This window comes from Colossoma macropomum, unplaced genomic scaffold (genome assembly GCF_904425465.1).
Source record: "Colossoma macropomum unplaced genomic scaffold, Colossoma_macropomum, whole genome shotgun sequence".
NCBI classification, from domain to species: Eukaryota; Metazoa; Chordata; class Actinopteri; order Characiformes; family Serrasalmidae; genus Colossoma; species Colossoma macropomum.
Window position 1 is genome coordinate 63400456 of NW_023494792.1, and position 21162 is coordinate 63421617.

The 21162-nt window shown below is 40.3% G+C and overlaps 1 protein-coding gene across 1 annotated transcript; it reads right to left on the reverse strand.

The window, feature by feature from the left end:
- Positions 1 to 897: 897 nt before the first annotated feature.
- On the reverse strand, positions 898 to 13004 carry LOC118811261 (intestine-specific homeobox). Its single transcript, XM_036575418.1, has 4 exons — positions 12721 to 13004; positions 10429 to 10580; positions 3507 to 3635; positions 898 to 1068 (listed from the first exon to the last, which is right to left on the reverse strand). Exons 1-4 carry the CDS (start codon positions 12935 to 12937, stop codon positions 898 to 900), a joined length of 669 nt encoding a protein of 222 aa, XP_036431311.1. The 5' UTR covers positions 12938 to 13004.
- Between the last annotated feature and the right edge of the window lie 8158 nt (positions 13005 to 21162).

A 21162-nucleotide genomic window follows, 5' to 3' on the forward strand; every position in this document is an offset into this window, starting at 1 on the left:
GATATTTTCTGTTATAACACAGCAAATTACTGTGAGGTTAATGTTTAGCTGGTAATGCAACTCGGAATTTACTGTAATATTACAGTGAATTTTTTACAGTGTACAATTCGGGCTGATAGTTCGAGAGCCCTGGTTTACAGGCGCACCATAATTGGTCAAAATGTTTTATGATGCATGCAGTTATTCAGTGTTTTAGAAACACTGACTAAACCCATAATGTAGAAGAGTGTGACGATTATCAAGATAATGACAACATTTCATCATATTGGCCTATCAGGATTCATGCAGTCTATATTTGTGATTATTTGTATTCTCCAATTTTAATTTAAGAGACTGGAGTAGTTAATTGTAAATATTAAAGAATGCAGTTATTGTGAATTATTATAATTTTATTATTGTTATTATACATAGATCAGCAAAAATAAAGAAAACAAACAAACGGCCATGGTAAAGTGTAAAAAAGTGTAAAAAAGAGATGTCATTGTATCTCAACACCGTGTTTCAATAATAATAAACCAGTGGTGTCCAGTCTTGTCCTCAGAGTGTCAGTGTGGCTGCAGGTTTTCACTCCAATAAAGCAGGAGGTCACCTGATGAACCATTTGAAGACTAAGAGCAACTCATTAAACAAGTGGAGTCAGGTGAGCTCCAGCTTGTTTGGAGTGAGAACCTGCAGCCACACCGGCCCTCTGTGGATAAGATTGGACCCCCCTGTAATAAACTAACCAGTTTAGTTTTCAGCCCATCGTTTTTCCGAGTGAACCATGTCGCAAACAGTTCATCAGTTTTGAAAGGCTTATTCTGATAAGATAAGCAGTTTACAGCTCGAGCAGCACACGGTCACGTATTATTAAAGAAAAGTCATGGAATGCACACAATAAGGCACAAAGTTACAAAATCAGGGTGGGACGTTATGTAATATGGGGAGGAAGGGGGGGTACAGCGACCTGCCGATCCGCTGGGCTCTGCTGAAGGGGCAGAGTTTACAAGTGCTGAGCTCGTACGGATAAACGGAAGGACAGAGTGAGGCAGGCAGGTGAGGCTTCTGCTGTATGATGAGGCTCTGGACCTGCAAATCAATCAGAACAAAGAGGACAGTAACTCATCACACACAAATCAAAGGTTTCTGCGCAAATAAAATAAAGTTTCATGGCTTTTAATCCCTTTTTAAGGCCTCAGCACAACAAAAATAACACTACTTCCACCATACAGAGCAGACAAGCTCAAACATGGCATGTTTTAGTGTGAACTATGTTTCTAAAAGTGTAGATAAACACTTTGAGACAATTCTCGTCTTCTCACTGTGTTTGACTTTATCTGCTTTGCTGTCCTGTAGCTCTTCAGGATCACTGATACAGTATATGGCCACCTAACCATCACACCTACATGAGCTCGTTGGACGTCCCATTCCAAATCCATGGGCATTCATATGGAGTTGTCCCCGCTTTGCGACAATAACAGCCTTTCCACAGGATTTTGGAGAGAGTCTGTGGGAATTTGTTTCCATTCAGTCAAAAGAGCATTTGTGAGGTCAGACACTGATGTTGGACGAGAGGGCCTGGCTCACAATCTCCGTTCCAGCCCATCATCCCTCCTCCACCAAACTGTACTGTTGGCTCTGCATTCCGGTAGGTAACGTTCTCCTGGGATCCACCAAACCCAGATTCATCATCAGACTGACAGATAGAGAAGCTGATTCATCACTCCAGAGAACACGGTTCCACTGCTCCAGAGTCCAGTGGCGGCGCTTTACACCCATCCAGCCGACGCTTGGCATTGAGCATAGTGATCTTAGGCTTGTGTGCAGCTGCTCAGACATGGAGACCCATTTAATAAAGATCCTGATACTCAGTTCTTTCGCTGATGTTGCTTCCAGAGGCAGTTTGGAAATCTGCAGTGAGTGATGAAACAGAAGACTGATGCGCTTCAGCACTCGCCAGCCCCGCTTATGAGTTTGGGTGGTCTACCGCTTCGTGGCTGAGCTGATGTTGCTCCATTTCGCAATAATAGCACTTACAGTGGGCCGGGCAGATCTAGCAAGGCAGAAATTTCACTGACTTGAAGCAGAGGTGCCATGTTAAAGTCACTGAGCTCATCAGTACGACCCTCTACTGCCAGTGTTTGCCTATAGAGACTGCATGACTATGTGCTTGATTTTATACATCTGTTAGCAGTGGGTGTGGCCGAAACACCTGAACTCAATAATTAGAAGGGGTGTCAACATAGTTTTGGCCACTGAGTATTGATGCTCAGTAGTTTTGCTTGCTGTACTGTTACATTATTTTAATGTGTAGAATGTCCTGTTCAGGAATCTTGGAACTGAATTGAATAGAAACATTAACACGTTCTCCATCAATCTGAAGAACCATTTCATCATGCAAAGGGTTCTTTAATGTTCATGTTACTATATAGAACCATTTTCTTTAATAACTGACCCTCAAAGGACATATTTTTAGACAGTAGGAGTACACTTTAATTAGATATGGTGTACAGCAGGGGTGGTCAGTCACGGTCCTGGAGATCGACCACTCTGCTCCAACCCTAACACGTCTGGTCCAGGTAATGAAGGCCTTCAGGAGCATCTGACTACTAGAACCAGGTCGGTGGGCTCTGAAGTCTCCAGGGCGGTAGATCTCCAGGAGCAGGACTGAGCACCTCAGTGTACAGTTACCTCTAAAATTCTAATAGCAGATGATTTTCTATCACTTGTGCAGAATTCACAGAGACCCCGTTTACACCTGCTCACTTCCTGTGTCCAGTATCTGAACTGTATCCTGATAAGATTTTGGCCTTGGTAGTCAAATGAGTCTTCAGTAAGTCAGACTGAAATCTGATTGCTGTGTGGAACAGTGGGAGGAGTTTTGGTTGTACTGGGAGGAGTTGTTGTTGTACTGGGAGGGTTTTAGTTGTACTGGGAGGGGTTTCAGTTGTACTGGGAGGAGTTCTGGTTGTACTGGGAGGGTTTTGGTTGTACTGGGAGGAGTTTTGGTAATACTAGGAGGGGTTTCAGTTGCACTGGGACGAGTTTGGTTGTACTGGGAGGAGTTCTGGTTGTACTGGGAGGAGTTTTGATTGTACTGGGAGGGGTTTCAGTTGTACTGGGAGGAGTTTTTGTTGTGCTGGGAGGAGTTTTGGTTGTACTGCGGGGGGTTTCAGTTGTACTGGGAGGAGTTCTGGTTGTACTGGGAGGGGTTTCAGTTGTACTGGGAGGGGTTTTGCTTGTTCTGGGAGGGGCTTCATTTGTACTGGAGAAGTATTGGCTGTAGTCGGAGGAGTTTCAGTTGCACTGGGAGGGATTTTGGCTGTACTAGAAGGACTTAGATTATACTGGGAGGAGTTTTAATTATACTGGGATGAGTTTCAATTGTACTGGAAGGGGTTTTGGTTGTACAGGGAGGAGTTTCTGTGGTACTGCGAGGGGTTTCAGTTTTACTGACGGAGATTTGGTTATAATAGGAGGAGGTTCAGGTGTACTGGAGGAGGATGCAGGAGGAGTGAGGAGCTTACTGGAGTGCAGAAGAAGAACGGGGAGGTCATGAGGTGAGGACAGCTGCTCTTGTTTGTCTGCAGAAGGTCTCTGTCTTTTCCCTGAGCTTCAGTTCGCCTCCACTTTGCTCTCCTGTTCTGGAACCAGATCTAAACACACAGCAGAACGTATATTCACCACAACATACCTAAACAAAGAGACGGGTCATTATAGAGGACGGACTCAGACTGGGCCTAGAAAAATTCCTTCTTTTATTCCTTAATACAACTTGTACACATTGGAGTGAAATGTGGTTCTTGAGGTCCCAAACAGACAACAGCAGCACCTTACACACAACTACACAGAGTTTAGTTAAGTGTTTAATTGTTCAGGGTTATTTATGCACTTTTAGACATGACTTTATTATGGAGGGACAGTATTATGAACCACTTCTGTAGAATTACCCATACACAGTCGTATGAAGTCATATGCAAATAAAATGTGAAATAAAACTGCAGTCTGTCTGCTTTGATTTGAGGTTCTGCACACACATATCAGATAAACTGATCAGGCATAAACACCCTGTTCATACATCGCCCTCTCATTATAGTGGACCAAAAGTAATTGGCTGCTCAGTGGATCTTGGCCAGCTGTGTGTCAGTGCATCATTAGATCCTGCACATCTGGCGTTTGCAACTGAAAACATCTGCAATAAAGACCTGATTACAAAAACAATGTTTCATACTCTTTTTAAACAATCTGCAGTCAAAATGGACATTTTACCCTTTTAATGTCCTAATTTATGATAGTTTTGAGAAGATTTTGGCCTTAAACTCATTCATAAACTCATTATACTCATAAATATTCATGGTGGAGGGATACATGTATAATTGTATAAAATTATAAGAAAAATGCATAATGTATATATTCTTCACAGATTATCTCTTGTTTAATAGAAATATATTTGTACATAGCAGAGGGGATTTGTATTATTTATTTATTTATTTATTTATTTTTCTCCTTACATACCCCCTATGTCTATATTTTGTGTATATTTTGTGTATATTTAATATATTTCAGTTTCAGTATTTTCTTGTATTTTTATTTTTGCTTTGTTTACTTTCTGTAGAGCGATTAGCTGAGCCTCACCACAAGCATTTCAATACATGAATGTCCTAAAATGTTATGCAAATGACAAATAAACTTGAAACTTGAACTTGATACATGCAGGACGCTGTGAGGCAAAATAGTCCCCAAAGAAAACTTATTATTTCAGATTTTCCACTATTTTCCATCATCAACATTCCATATAAACTCAGAAGCATACCAACACCCTAGTACCTAACAACCGCATACCAACACCCTAGTAACCACCTAACAACCGCATACCAACACCCTAGTAACCACCTAACAACTGCATATCAACACCCTAGTAACCACCTAACAACTGCATACCAACACCCTAGTAACCCCCTAACAACCACATACCAAGACCCTAGCAACCACCTAACAACTGTATACCAACACTCTAGTAACCACCTAACAACCACATATCAACACCCTAGCAACCACCTAACAACCGCATACCAACACCCTAGCAACCACCTAACAACCGCATACCAACACCCTAGCAACCCCCTAACAACCACATACCAACACCGTAGCAACCCCCTAACAACTGCATACCAACACCCTAGCAACCGCATACCAACACCCTAGCAACCACCTAACAACCGCATACCAACACCGTAACCACCTATCAACCACATACCAACACCCTAGCAACCACCTAACAACCGCATACCAACACCCTGGCAACCACCTAACAACTGCATACCAACACTCTAGTAACCACCTATCAACCACATACCAACACCCTAGCAACCACTTAACAACCGTATACCAACACCCTAGCAACCACCTATAAACCGCATGCCAACACGCCAGCAACCACCTAACAACTGCATACCAACACCCTAGCAACCCCATAACAACCGCATACCAACACTCTAGCAACCACCTAACAACTGTATACCAACACCGTAGTAACCACCTAACAACCACATACCAACACCCTAGCAACCACCTAACAACCGTATACAAACACCCTATTAACCACATAACAACTGCATACCAACACCCTAGCAACCCCCTAACAACCACATACCAACACCGTAGTAACCACCTAACAACTGTATACCAACACCCTAGTAACCACCTAACAACCGCATACCAACACCCTAGCAACCACCTAACAACCGTATACCAACACCGTAGCAACCCCCTAACAACCACATACCAACATCGTAGCAACCCCCTAACAACTGCATACCAACACCCTAGCAACCGCATACCAACACCCTAGCAACCACCTAACAACCGCATACCAACACCGTAACCACCTATCAACCACATACCAACAACCTAGCAACCACCTAACAACCGCATACCAACACCCTGGCAACCACCTAACAACTGCATACCAACACTCTAGTAACCACCTATCAACCACATACCAACACCCTAGCAACCACTTAACAACCATATACCAACACCCTAGCAACCACCTATAAACCACATGCCAACACCCTAGCAACCACCTAACAACTGCATACCAACACCCTAGCAACCCCATAACAACCGCATACCAACACCCTAGCAACCACCTAACAACTGTATACCAACACCCTAGTAACCACCTAACAACCACATACCGACACCCTAGCAACCACCTAACAACCGTATACAAACACCCTATTAACCACATAACAACTGCATACCAACACCCTAGCAACCCCCTAACAACCACATACCAACACCCTAGCAACCACCTAACAACTGTATACCAACACCCTAGTAACCACCTAACAACCACATACCAACACCCTAGCAACCACCTAACAACCATATACCAACACCCTAGTAACCACCTAACAACCGCATACCAACACCCTAGCAACCACCTAACAACCGCATACCAACACCCTAGCAACCCCCTAACAACCACATACCAACACCCTAGCAACCCCCTAACAACCGCATACCAACACCCTAGCAACTGCATACCAACACCCTAGCAACCACCTAACAACCATACACCAACACCCTAGCAACCACCTAACAACCGCATACCAACACCGTAACCACCTATCAACCACATACCAACACCCTAGCAACCACCTAACAACCGCATACAACACCCTAGTAACCACCTGACAGCCACATACCAACACCCTAGCAACCACCTAACAACTGTATACCAACACCCTAGCAACCACCTAACAACCGCATACCAACACCCTAGCAACCACCTAACAACCGCATACCAACACCCTAGCAACCCCCTAACAACCACATACCAACACCCTAGCAACCCCCTAACAACCGCATACCAACACCCTAGCAACCACCTAACAACCATACACCAACACCCTAGCAACCACCTATAAACCGCATACCAACACCGTAACCACCTATCAACCACATACCAACACCCTAGCAACCACCTAACAACCGCATACCAACACCCTAGTAACCACCTAACAGCTGTATACCAACACCCTAGCAACCACCTAACAGCTGTATACCAACACCCTAGCAACCACCTAACAACTGTATACCAACACCCTAGCAACCACCTAACAACCCAATAAAGTTTTACAGCTCTTTACAGCTGCTTTCACTTTTTTAGCCAAATTAAAGTTTGTTTACACACGTTCTCCTTCTGTTTCTCCTGTGTAATCCAATCTGCTGGAGTGCACAATCAATGTTGCACATCCTGGTAACTTCACTGTAGGTGGAAAGATAGAATACAAAACTGAAAGAAACATTAACTTGGGAAGCCACACTGTCACAATATTAAACAATAAAAAATAAAAATATATAAAATAATAAAAAACAAAAATGATTATTAGGATGATTTATTAAATTAAAATACACTTCAATTCAATTAGCACATTAATTCACTTCACACTATGATTTCTATGATGAGCCCTAGATAAAGGAGAAGATCCAGACAGGAGATAAATGTATATATTAATAGGGATATTTTTCAGTGTGTAACACTAACACAGTGCGTCATTATGAAACAGCTCAGTGTCTCCTGAGTGATTCTATGCTAAATGAATAAAGACTGCTTCTAATAATTCTTATAGGTCTTATATATCTGATGAGTTTATATGATTTGGCGTTTATGTTTATATTTTAAAACGCAAGTTAATTGTGTTTACATTTCATAAATGAGGTCCATTCAGTTCAATTTGTCTTCTGGAAGAGGCAAAAATGAGAGATATTAAAAGTACATCAAACTGACTTTCTGGAGAGGACCAAAGTGCTAAGCTCTACATTTTGCTCACGGCTTCAAGAAGTGAACAAGCATTTATTTCCAGAATTAATCAGAAACGCCTGAATATTTAGAGGAAAAGCAGCTTCAGACAGAAAATAACAATAATCAGTCTGAAGAGCCATTTTACCATGCAGAGAACCATTTAGTCATGCAAATGGCTCTTTGTTTGTGGCTCTGTATAGAATGATTGTCTTTACTGAAGAACCCTTGAAGAACCATGTTTTTAAAGAGTAGAAGAAAACCCAACAGTAGGATCAGGGGCTGATTTAGTAATTCTGGGGTTGTAGGCAGAAGACAGGGGGGGCCTGGATACATCTTAAATACAGTTGATATGTGTAATATTGATCATATTGAGATTACTACAAGAACACTATAAGATTGTTTCTTATAGTGTAACATATTAAATTATTTTATTATAAGTAATTTCTTGTATTTTTACTGAAGTAATTTTATTAAGTGAAAGTATCTCAGTATAATTGGCTTGTTTTAAGAAATAATGCTTAAAACACGTAAAATGATCTGCCAGTGAGATAATTTGGTACAGAGTAATGTAGAAGTAAAGTAATGAGATAAGAGAGGTTCCAGGAAGTAATCAGTAACGTAATCACTACAGTTTGAGAGAAGTACTTCGTTACTTGTAATAGACTTTTTTAGTTTCAATTTTACTGAAATTACTGAAAACAATCACTACAATCTTTTTCAAAAAGATCCATCTGATTTCAAAGCGCCACATTTTACAACCGTGAGCCGCCTATAGGAACCAATCACAATCCAATTGAAAGACGGAGTCATAGAGTTTCTGACGGTCAGTCTGGCAGTGAACATAAAACAGCTCAGAGCGTTGTTGTTGGGACCAACAGTTCCAAGAAAAAAGTCCCCAGCATCATCAGATCTCACGCCGTGTGACTCTTTTGTAGGGGAAGTTAAGGGTTCTGTTTATGTGCCACTCTCAACAACACTGGATGATCTCCGAAATCGCACTGAAAGAGCCGAGAGTGCAGCGACACCCGACACGCTCAATCCAGTATGGGATGAGTTTGACTATGGCGTTGATGTTGTCTGTACAGCTGGAGGAGGTTCAGACTGAGACCTTGTACAATTACATAATAAACTTTATGTTCATTTAAACCATTTACAGTTCACTGCTTTGATCTGTAATGATTTACAAGAGAAATACTGTATATAAAACATTTCTGTGTCTGTGGCCATTTTGTGTGTTTTTCCCCTCTTGTTGTATTAAATGCAGGTCCGCGATTGGCCACATGAGGCACACTTCTGTATAAATGGTCAAGCCACCATCTTGAGAGACGTTCAGGGCTCTCTCCTCTCTGATGTGGCCTGGAAGAACGTGTCCAGACCAGCCCGGCGCTCTTCACTTCAGTCTGCTTTTTTAGCTATTTTGAACTCATTAGCTGTGTTTATTATTACGCTCACCCCTGAACTCATGAGTCCCCACTCAGCTTGGCCTTTTACAAACTGCACATTTTTAAGGAAGTCTAAATAAACCTGCAGTCCAGTCCAGTGTCTGGTCCTTCAGCAGGCCTGGAGAGAGACCACTCTCATTTTCTCTTATGGCCGGACCCTCCACTGGGTCGTAACAATGTATATATCTTTATTTTGAGACAGGATATTTACATCAGCGAGCGTGTAGAGTATATCTGATTTGTGTGTTTAGGGGGGCTCTAGGCTGCTGTCTGGAGACCATCTCTGTGTAGAAGCAACTCGCCTTTCATGTCTAATAATCCAATTAAAACAAGAAAAGTGCTTTTCCTGAAACAAATGTGAAGCTTAAGTGTTTGTGAATGGTTGCTAGGGTGGTGCCAGGCAGTTGCTATGGTATTTTACATGGTTGCAGTGGTGTTGTAGGTGGTTGCTATGGTATGTCAGGTGGTTGCTAACGTGTTGCTAGTCGGTTGCTAGGGTATCCCAGATGGTTGCTAGGATGTTGCTAGGCAGTTACTAAGGTATCCCAGGAGGTTGCTAAGGTGTTGATAGGTTGTTGCTGTGGTATCCCATGAGGTTGCCAAGGTGTTGCTAGGTGGTTGCTATGGTATTTTACATGATTGCTATGGTGTTGCTAGGTGGTTGCTATTGTATCTTAGGGGTTGCTAGGGTGTTGCTAGATGGTTGCTATTGTATTCCTGCTGGCTGTGAAGCTGTTGCTGGGAGGTTGCTGTGGTATCTCAGGTGGTTGCTATTGTGTTGCTAGATGGTTGCTATAGTGTCCCTAGTTAAGGTATTGCTAGACGGTTGCTATGGTTACTCAGGTGCTTGTTAAGGTGTTGTTAGGTGGCTGTCATGGTGTACGGTGTGTTTATTGAGTGGTTGTTAGGGGGTTTCCAAGTGGTTGCGAGGTGTTGTTGAAAATGAATAGGAGTAAATGGGAGGAATGACAAACAGATGAGTGCGGGTCAGAACAACACTGAATTAATAATAATAAGAAGATGAAGATGAAGATGAAATGAAGAAGAAGAAGATGAAGAAGACACTGTCAGATATCAGTAGTGTTGTGCTTTGGTTTGCGTCACTGATTCTAACTCAGAAGCACCTGCACTGTCTACATTCCACAGACAGCAGCGCAGCAGTGAGCGCTGTTAGCTACTGAAGTCTGGACTTACTTGCACTTTTCCCTCAGACAGCTGGGTCCGTGTGGCGAGCTGGTCTCTGGTGTGGACATCTGGGTAATGAGTGTCCTGAAAAACGCGCTCCAGCTCCTCCAGCTGGGCCACCGTGAACGTAGTGCGAACCCGTCTGTGACCAGGCCGACACACTGCACAGGAAAACACACACAAACACTTTAATACAGCAGTCAGTTCATCTGTGGAGCTGTCTGTGAGGAAACACACTCACAGCTAAAGTCAATTAAACCTCAAAAATGTGGTTTCTCAGTGAGTGAGAACATCTTAAATACAGTTAATATGTCTAATATTTCTCATTCTGAGACTGTTATAAGAATGTTATAAGATTATTCCACCTGTTTCTACACATTTTTACATTAACTTAATTTAACAAGTGGAAATTATCTTCATTATTTTTCCAAACATTTCTTGTTGGAAAAATAAGATTCTTTCATAAGATAAAATGACTTAAAATTACTCAAGTAAACAAAATAAAACAACTCCCATATATTCGTACAACAATCTCATAATGAGAAATAGTAGATACATTCAAGATATAAAAATATTTAACAATATGTTATTAAACATATAGATTCTTTTTTGTGGATTAAATGAATTCAGGGTGCTTTAATAATCAGTCAGTCTGAGGCAGTAAGCACTGTAAGCTCGATGCAGTGTTTGGTGTGTGTTGTATTTACAGTCGTGTAGCGCTGCACACACTCCGCACTGGAGCTTAAATGAACCCGGACACTCGAGACAGGACACGTTAGCCTGACATCACCTATTATACTAGCAATCGAGTCGTCTACTGATTATTTTAGTGATTGATCGAGGAATCAGTGTTTTTATAGGACCAAACTTTTCAAACACCATGAGGAGGTTAGTATTGACCAGTCAAAGTTCACTGACAAATTGTACACAACTTTCTTACCCCAGACAGCTGACTGTCCAGGACGTGTTTGGAGTCTGAAGCTACGAGGCTAATTTAATAGAAGCCTAAAAGACTTTGTTGACCTAGACGTCCATTACGTGTTAGCTACATTAGCCTCGTAGCTCCGGTGCTAAAACTTCAGACACCAAACACATCTTGGACGCTCAGCTGTGTTCAGTGTGAGGAGGAAAACGTAAATAAGACTTTTATGTAAACAATTAGTTTAATTGAACAATAACAAACTATTCATAGCTTGAAAGAGGTTTCAACATACTTTAAAAACATAAAAGATGTTGGTAAATATTAAGACGTGAATGGATATAATCTAAATGTGTGTCTATCAGGCTCTGCTTCCTGCTGTAAGAGAGATCAGTTGGGGAGTTTAACCCCTTAAATGGTCAGGGTCCACCGGCCGGCCCACAGTTTTACTACACACTTCTATAAGCTAAGAATAGCTCAACCAGTTTACACTGAAGTCCCTGTACTTACTGAGTAATGAGCCCTAGACTTAATAAGACTTTTAAATCATCTGCACAGTCTGAACAAAACTATACACCAAAAAGTAACTCTACAGGAGAGATGAATGATAATAATAAACAAACTTAATTGGTAAATAAATAAACTTTCAACGTAAGTTAATGTAGCAGGATTTTGTTATGACGCATTTTGGATCATTTCTGTTGGTCATGAAATTATGAAACACCAGCTGGCATCTTCAGTCATGTACATAAATAAATACATAAATAAATAACGACCAAAGTGGAGATTGTTCTAACAGCAACGATAGGCACACTGTAAAAAATTTCTCTGCAGGTAAAACATCTTAAATGTAGTAAATATGTCTAATATTTCTCTTTATAAGACTGTGATAAGAATATTATAAGATTATTCCACCTGTTTCTACACATTTTTACTTGTTTTAAGTCATTGTATGTAGTAAAATCGGCAGATCATTTCTTGTTTTGAGAAATAATGAAGACAATTTTGTTTATTTAAACAAGTAAAATGATCTGCCACTGACAAAATAATATAAAACAAGTAAAAATGTGTAGAAACAGGTGGAATAATCTCATAATATTCTTACAACAGACTCATGATGAGTAACATTAGATACATTAACTACATTTAAGATGATTTCACTTGCTAAGATCGAATTTTTTTTCAGTGCGTCATCATCATGAAAACTGCCTAATCACTGCTGCTTCGTTGAGAAGATGAATTTTGATCGATTTGATTGTTTTTATTGAGTAATTAAGTATTTGCTGACTTTAAGAGTCGAGGAAGTGGAGAAAGAGGAGAGAGCAGGAAATCTGCCGGAGCTGTAGGAGAAGAAGGTGCAGTGGTTGTTCAGGTAGAGTCACCTGTGTTTGGTCTGGAGTTCAGCTCTCTCTTCTCGTCAGGTATCTCAGCGCACACCTGTACGTTCTCCTGCCTTCTGCTCTCCGATAAACAGGAAGGTCTTCTCAGGATGTCTTCAATGGAGTGGGACAGACGTTTCGGGCTGTTTCTGGACGTTCTCTCATTCTGCTGTCCGGCTTCTACAGTCAACATTCTGCCTTTTATTCTCAGACAAAACATCAACAAGTGGCTTTAGTCTGTGTTTAGTAACTCTCTCTCTCTCTCTCTCTCTCTCTGTCAAAGGACTGATTAGACGTGTCATGACATCATCAGGTTTGAAAGGAGGAGGAGCAGCAGGTTTACTCGGTAACGAAGCCCATAAAGCTCCATTACTGCACAGCAGACTCGAACTTATCATTTTTCTACAGCCACAACACACAAAACAGCCCCGAGATTTGGCTTAAGACTCCCAAACAATTTAGACTTAACGAGATCTTATGCAAATGACGGACCTTCAGGTGAGGTCAGGCCACTCTCAGGTTTCTTGTGCCTCGTTTGACGGCGCTGAGAGGAACAATAAACAGCGTGAGCTTCATAAAACTTGATAAATCATAAATCAAAGCTGGAGCTGCAGGAGAATCAGGTTCATCCCTGTTTAATGAGGAAGCTTCTCATGAGGCTGATAAAGTGTAGTGTCACTGTTCGCTTTGCTCACAGTGCTGTTTGCGATGTTCTGTTTGCGGACACATTAAATCCCTGCGCTCAGGTAACCTCTCACCTTTACTCTGAAATACTGTTAAAGCTGTTAACGTTGAAGCGCCTGTCAGAACTCAGTGAGCACAGTGACACCGTGTGGACAGTTGGAGAAATGCTTCCTTTATGTTTATGAGATTTTTACAGCGTCCCATGAAAATGAGCTCAAAATAAGAATAAACCACAACTTAAATTACCAAATAAAAACTTTGATGGTTCTCCTGTTTCAATTTGTTTTTCAGTGATTTTGTTCATGTGCATGAAAAACGGAGTGTTATTATAAAAATGAAGACAGTGGGGTCTTATTGTTTTTCAGCTTACATTGTAAACATGCATTAAAATTATTGTCTAAAATCATTTTGAATATAAATATAATTTTGGTAAATCATGTCCAGCTGTGAGTGGTGTTACACAATCATAAAATGTTGTTAAATAAAACAGGACAGTCTTTTCTGTTAGTATAGTTTAGTTATAGTAAGTCCACAGTTGGTGAAATCTAAAATACTGATGTCGCAAAAAAAGATTGTCAGTGGTGTAACTCATGAAACAAGTGTAGTAAAATAATGCGAAGGCAATATTTGAAATGTTCTACATACATTGTAAGTTTGAAACTAAAGCGTCAGTTGACTGTATTTTAGAAAAGCTCAGATTTTATTTGTGGTGGTGGCGTAACAGTCAGTGGTGTAATGGTCAGTGGTGTAGTGGTCAGGCATGTTACAGTCAGTGGTGTTATAGTCAGTGGTGTTATGGTCAGTGGTGTTATGGTCAGCGGTGTTACAGTCAGTTGTGTTATAGTCAGTGGTGTTACAGTCAGTGATGTTACAGTCAGTGGTGTTACAGTCAGTGGTGTTATGGTCAGTGGTGTTAGAGTCAGTGATGTTACAGTCAGTGATGTTATGGTCAGTGGTGTTATAGTCAGTGGTATTATAGTCAGTGGCGTTAGAGTCAGTGATGTTAGAGTCAGTGGTGTTACAGTCAGTGATGTTATGGTCAGTGGTGTTACAGTCAGTGATGTTATATTCAGTGGTGTTACAGTCAGTGGTGTTATAGTGAGCAGTGTTACAGTCAGTGGTGTTATGGTCAGCAGTGTTAGAGTCAGTGATGTTACAGTCAGTGATGTTACAGTCAGTGATGTTATGGTCAGTGGTGTTATAGTCAGTGGTGTTATGGTCAGTGGTGTTAGAGTCAGTGATGTTACAGTCAGTGGTGTTACAGTCAGTGATGTTATAGTCAGTGGTGTTACAGTCAGTGGTGTTATAGTCAGGGGTGTTATAGTCAGTGGTGTTATGGTCAGTGGTGTTAGAGTCAGTGATGTTACAGTCAGTGATGTTACAGTCAGTGATGATATGGTCAGCGGTGTTATAGTCAGTGGTGTTATAGTCAGTGGTGTTAGAGTCAGTGATGTTACAGTCAGTGGTGTTACAGTCAGTGATGTTATAGTCAGTGGTGTTACAGTCAGTGGTGTTATAGTCAGCAGTGTTACAGTCAGTGGTGTTATGGTCAGCAGTGTTAGAGTCAGTGATGTTAAAGTCAGTGGTGTTATAGTCAGTGGTGTTACAGTCAGTGGTGTTATAGTCAGCAGTGTTACAGTCAGTGGTGTTATGGTCAGCAGTGTTAGAGTCAGTGATGTTAGAGTCAGTGGTGTTACAGTCAGTGGTGTTACAGTCAGTGGTGTTATAGTCAGTGGTGTTACAGTCAGTGGTGTTACGGTCAGTGGTGTTACGGTCAGTGGTGTTACAGTCAGTGGTGTTACAGTCAGTGGTGTTATAGTCAGTGGTGTTACAGTCAGTGGTGTTATGGTCAGTGGTGTTACAGTCAGTGGTGTTATAGTCAGTGGTGTTATTTCAGTGGAGTTGAGTGGTGTTTTGGTCAGTAAAGAGCAACTCGTTCTGATTTAGTAATGCTCAAACCTGAACTTTGTAAACAACCCAACTGGTGCAGCCGGACACTGGAGGCCTGTTGTCCAGCACAGTTTGATTTTCCTGCTCAAACAGACCCGAATTAACTCATCTGTGACCTGCAGGTTTAGTGTGTTTGAGTTGGAGAACCACCAAACTGTAATGGACACCAGCCCTCCTGGACCGGAGTTGGACACCTCTGATCTAAACCTTCAGATTTAGATTATATTTCAGAGACCCCATATGGAAAAAATATATGGACATTTTGTACATTCCAAACACTAAAATGTATTTCGAAATATTTTGCCATATTGACCAAATATATTTTAAAATACATTTATTTTAAAATTTTTGGGAAAATATTAAACACAGACAAAAAGTAAATGTGTGTAAATGTGTTTATCAAATCCGTCTGAAAATGTATGAAAATATCCAGAATCCTGTCTGATGCGCTTCACTGTCTGATACCTTTAGAAATGAATTTGTGTTCCAGTATCTTCATTATAAATATAATAATAATAAATAATAAATATGGGACACTTCCACTGCCAAACACTAGATGACACTCTAGGACACCAAAACCATCCAGACAGGAGGTGACTGGAGAACCTCTTACATCAGTGATATCCAGGCTGATCCTGAAGATCCTCCTTCCTGCAGAGTTCAGCTCCAACACACTTAATCCAGCTCCTTCAGTGAACTGATGATCTGGATAAGCTGGTTCACTCAGGATTGGAGGTGAACTCATCAAACCTGTATGTATGTATAAACATAAACCGTTCTACTGAATTAGTTCAAACTGAGGTCCATAGTAAAAAAAAGGTAAATTCATTATATTTAAAATCAATAAAGTATTCAGATCTTAGATATTTATAAGGATTATGTTCTGATCTAGAATGTTCTGATTAATGCCTTGAGTTTATAGAGAGATATTAATAAGCTAAATTTATACAAAATTATCATTTATAGGGTTCTATCTATTGGGAGGAGTCTGTCCCAAACCCTCACCCCTAAATTTACACTTCTGAAAATAATACTTACATTTCTTTGTATTATTTTTTAAATAATGTGTGATTTTAAAAGATGTCAAAAAAACTCAAAAGCTTTAAAAAAATGCTGTCACTACCAAAACACAGAGTTTTAGTCTGTGGGTGGAGCCTTCTTTTAGCCACACCCCTGCATTCCAGAGCAGGAAGTGAGGCTGCATCCCTGTCCCTCATGGCCACATGGTGAGCAGGTAGATCCCACTGTTTTGAAGTAAATGTGTCCCAAAGTCTGAAAATCAGTGTGGAACATTAAGAATCGCCATAATTTCTGCAGTTCAGCACTTTTTAGTGTTTTAATGTAAAATATGATGATTTTCTGTGTGAACAGCTGTTCAGAGCTGTGTTTGCTGGTCTGAACTGCTGAGTTTCTGAGCTCAGAATGAGCTAAAATCATCACTGAAACAGTCACTACTGAAACAGACACTACTGAAACAGTCACTACTGAAACAGACACTACTGAAACAGACACTACTGAAACAGTCACTACTGAAACAGACACTACTGAAACAGTCACTACTGAAAGACACTACTGAAACAGACACTACTGAAACAGACGCTGCTGAATCAGTCACTACTGAAACAGACACTACTGAAACAGTCACTACTGAAACAGTCACTACTGACACAGACACTACTGAAACAGTCACTACTGAAACAGTCACTACTGACACAGACACTACTGACACAGACACTACTGAAACAGACACTACTGAATCAGTCACTACTGAAACAGTCACTACTGACACAGACACTACTGAAACAGTCACTACTGACACAGACACTACTGAAACAGTCACTACTGAAACAGTCACTACTGACACAGTCACTACTGAAACAGACACTACTGACACAGACACTACTGAATCAGTCACTACTGAAACAGGCACTACTGAAACAGACACTACTGAAACAGGCACTACTGAAACAGTCACTACTGACACAGACACTACTGAAACAGTCACTACTGAAACAGACACTACTGAAACAGACACTACTGAAACATTTGGTACAAGAACATCTTAAGAGCAGCATGTCCTTTAAAGAGCCCACGTCCTGCATCATTCTCCTATTCTGAGCTCCATCTGTGATGTTTGTGTGGTCTTATGTACCAAAAACAGCCACTCTTCAGTTTTATATGATTTGTTGAGTAGAGTCATCTGTACATATATCCCATGTCTGTATTGGTAAACAGTGATACTGACATACTGTACTGCTTAGTTATTAGGGATGTTTTTAGAGATGAATTTGATGAGCCAAAAATGTACACAATACACATTGAGTCATTGTCAGTAATGTACATAATTAAAAAATATATATAGTTAAGTTGCAGTTGTAGTGACTGTATGACTGCTTTCTGTTACATTATGATAATATATTAACTCATGATTGTACACACTAAATGTAATGTGTACAAACAAGAGTTATTGAAATGCATTTATATAGATAGTTCTCCTGTTCCATATTATTCTTTGTAATACTAATACTACTACTAATAATAATAACAACAATAATTTAATAAATAACATAAAACTAAAACTAAAAAAACAATTAAATCAATCAAACAAATAACTGAATTTTATATGGATGCACTGAAAATGCTTTCGCATAAAATAGGTTTTGTTGAATAACTTATATAAGGCATGTGTTTATTAAATTATTTCTTGGAGAAAATTGGACTTGGACACAAAAACAGTCCAGACTGGTTTCTAAATATGTCACAAAACAGAGCAGAGCGATAAACAGAGGCCATATAAAACTGAAGAGTGGCTGTTTTTGGTACATAAGACCACACAAACATCACAGATGGAGCTCAGAATAGGAGAATGATGCAGGACGTGGGCTCTTTAAAGGACATGCTGCTCTTAAGATGTTCTTGTAGAGCTCTTTGATGGATGAGAGAGAAGCTGGAAGGAGCTGATTTGTCTCTCAGAGAGCTTTTACAGACAATAAGCACTGTCCGGGGAAAGGGGGGGGGTAATGTTTACAACATAGTCATGGATCATTGCTTTCTTCATCGAGGGTCTCTGTGTCTGCTCAGCTTGCAGCGAACTAAGCAATTAATCATTAATCAAATTCTTGAAACACTCAACAGAAAATCGTTCATTCAGGATCGTTCTGTGGGGCCGTAATGGGGTCACAGTTCCTGCCAGGGGCCAAATAAATGCCTTCAAATGCTAAGAGCTCCCTAATTACTTACAATATCTATTTAATATATTTAAATATATTATTCACATTTTACACACATATTATTCAATGTGTTTTACATTCGGCAGCAGAGATGGTAAAATTTAATCATGAGGCTGATAATTTCACACCTACCAAATACAGACCTGCAGACTGGTTCTGGGTCCAGACGCTCGGAACATTTGGCATAGAAAATTTTATTTATTTTAAATGAAAATTAAGCATTATGGGGCTTTCATATAGGGAAACAGGTAACTGCTGTAGAACAGAGGGACCAATCCTGTTCTTGGAGATCCACCATCCTGGAGAGTTCAGATCCAACATCCCTGTGTCTAATTTTCAGATGCCTCTGAAAATGAGATGCCAATGTAATCAATACTCCATGTGCAATACATGTAAAATATCTCTATAGTGTAAAGAATTTTTTGCTTTTTCTATTTATAATGTTTATATTGTTAATTCATCATTATTCCCATATGCAATATAAACAGTGCTTCATGTGCAATTTGGGTAAAATATCCATACTGTGTGAATAATTTTTGCTTTTTTATTTATAATGTTTATATTGTTAACTTTTGTGAACAGAGATTATGTGAAGGATAGAGTTTATATTTTTTATATTATACATATTGTCAATGAAGCAATAAGTAACAAACTGTACCCTTGTTAAGTAACTAACAAGGCTAATTACCTTGTTTGTTAATCCTCTTCTTGTTACTTCTTTAATAAAGGATTATCTTGTCTTATCTATCAGTTGGATCAGGTGTGTTATATAAGGATTTAGAAAATCTTTCTGCAAGCTCCATCTTTCAAGGCTACCCAATCCTGATCCTGGAGATCTACCTGGACCAAGACTGGGTAGCCTTGAAAGATGAAGATCGTAGAAAGATTCAGTTCATTGATTTTAACATCTATAGCACTTCAAGTCATGTGAAAGATTGTACTGCTTTCCAGGAATTTTGAAATATTTGTTTAAAATAACTTTTAATTGCTTACAATGCCAGTGTCAGTTGGTAAGAAATTTGGCAAACATCTCCTTTTACAATTTCTTCTCAAAAGTTATAAATTGAGGTCATCCTATAAAACTCACTGTCATTTGTTTTCTCTCTGCTGAAAGGCCTTTAGTGATGCCCAGTGCTTCAAGTGCTTGGACCCCTATGATCGCCACTTGTGATGTAATTCGCAGATAATCGCTCTTATAGAGACCTCAGTCCATCAAAATCATGTTCTATACAACTTCAGACAAAAATGAAGTGGTTCCTGACTGTCTTGGATGCAAACAATAATAATTTATTCATACTAGCTTTTTTACACCCACCATTCTAGAGCTACTGAAGAGACACATCATATTTGTGAAAATTAAACTTCTCAAGAAAACCTCTATTTGACAGAAGAGCTTTCATTTAGCAGCACCATCAAAGCACTGATTTCCAGTAACTTTCGCTGAGTTAATGTAATCCAGCAGCTCCTGAACTCTTTCAGTCCACACGATTCACAGAGCCGCATTTTCACCATCCAGGAATTTCACTGAAGGCCGATGAGTTTGTCAATGATGCAGCTGGAGGTGGCGAGTGTCCGGAGGGGGGTCACTTAAGGGGCCAATCAGATTTCTTCTGGGGCCAGTGCCCCTGTGTCCCCACCCCTAGATCAGACCCTGGTATCTAGGTAGATACAGCTGAGCAAGCTTTCCCATTGGTTAGCACTTCAGGGCTGGACTGAAGGCCTTACATGTTAGATTAACTACCAACATAATTAAGATGCTACCAGAATCCCATAGAAGGACATGCTGCTGAGAAGATGTTCTTGTAGAACACTTTGATGGATGAGAGAGAAGCTGGAAGCAGCCAATTTGTCTCTCAGAGAGCTTTTATAGAGTTTGTGCATTGTCCGAGGGTGGGAGGGGTTGGGGAGAGGGGGGTTACATTTACAAGAAGGTCACGACTCATTGCTTTCTTCATCGAGGGTCTCCGTGTCCACTCAGCTAGCAGCAAACTGAGCAATTAATCATCTGAATTGAACTGGGCAGATCTGCATAAAACTTACAGAGAGCTAACTGCATCTCAGCGCAGTGTTATTAGCACACATTCCACCTGTATTCTCAGCTCTAACCATTAGATGATCTCCTGTGATCCACCTTTAAAAGCAGAGTCATTCATAGTTCATAGTAATAATACTGTTCATAGTATTGAGCTGTAACTCTGTGCTCTGATGGAGCTCGTCTCATCACTGTTACTGCAGATACAGCCCTGCAGGAGGATAAACACCAACAACACAGACCAGAATGACCACAAACACACAAACAGATATGAGGACACTTTAGATGCGTCTCCAGAAACACTACGAGGAGAAGATCAGCTGATTGGTGGATCCGTATGACCTGCACATCTGCAGAGTTCAGAACATTCCAGTGTGAGATTTTATAAAAACTAATAAAAGTGGCTACAAAACTGACAAAGCTCTTAAATAATAAACTCATACACAGATATGAAGATGAAGCTCCTTATTCACCAGATTCTCATCTGAATTTTCCGCTCCACCTTAAATGGAGCTGCAGTTACAGTGAGGCACCTTAAACATGGAACGA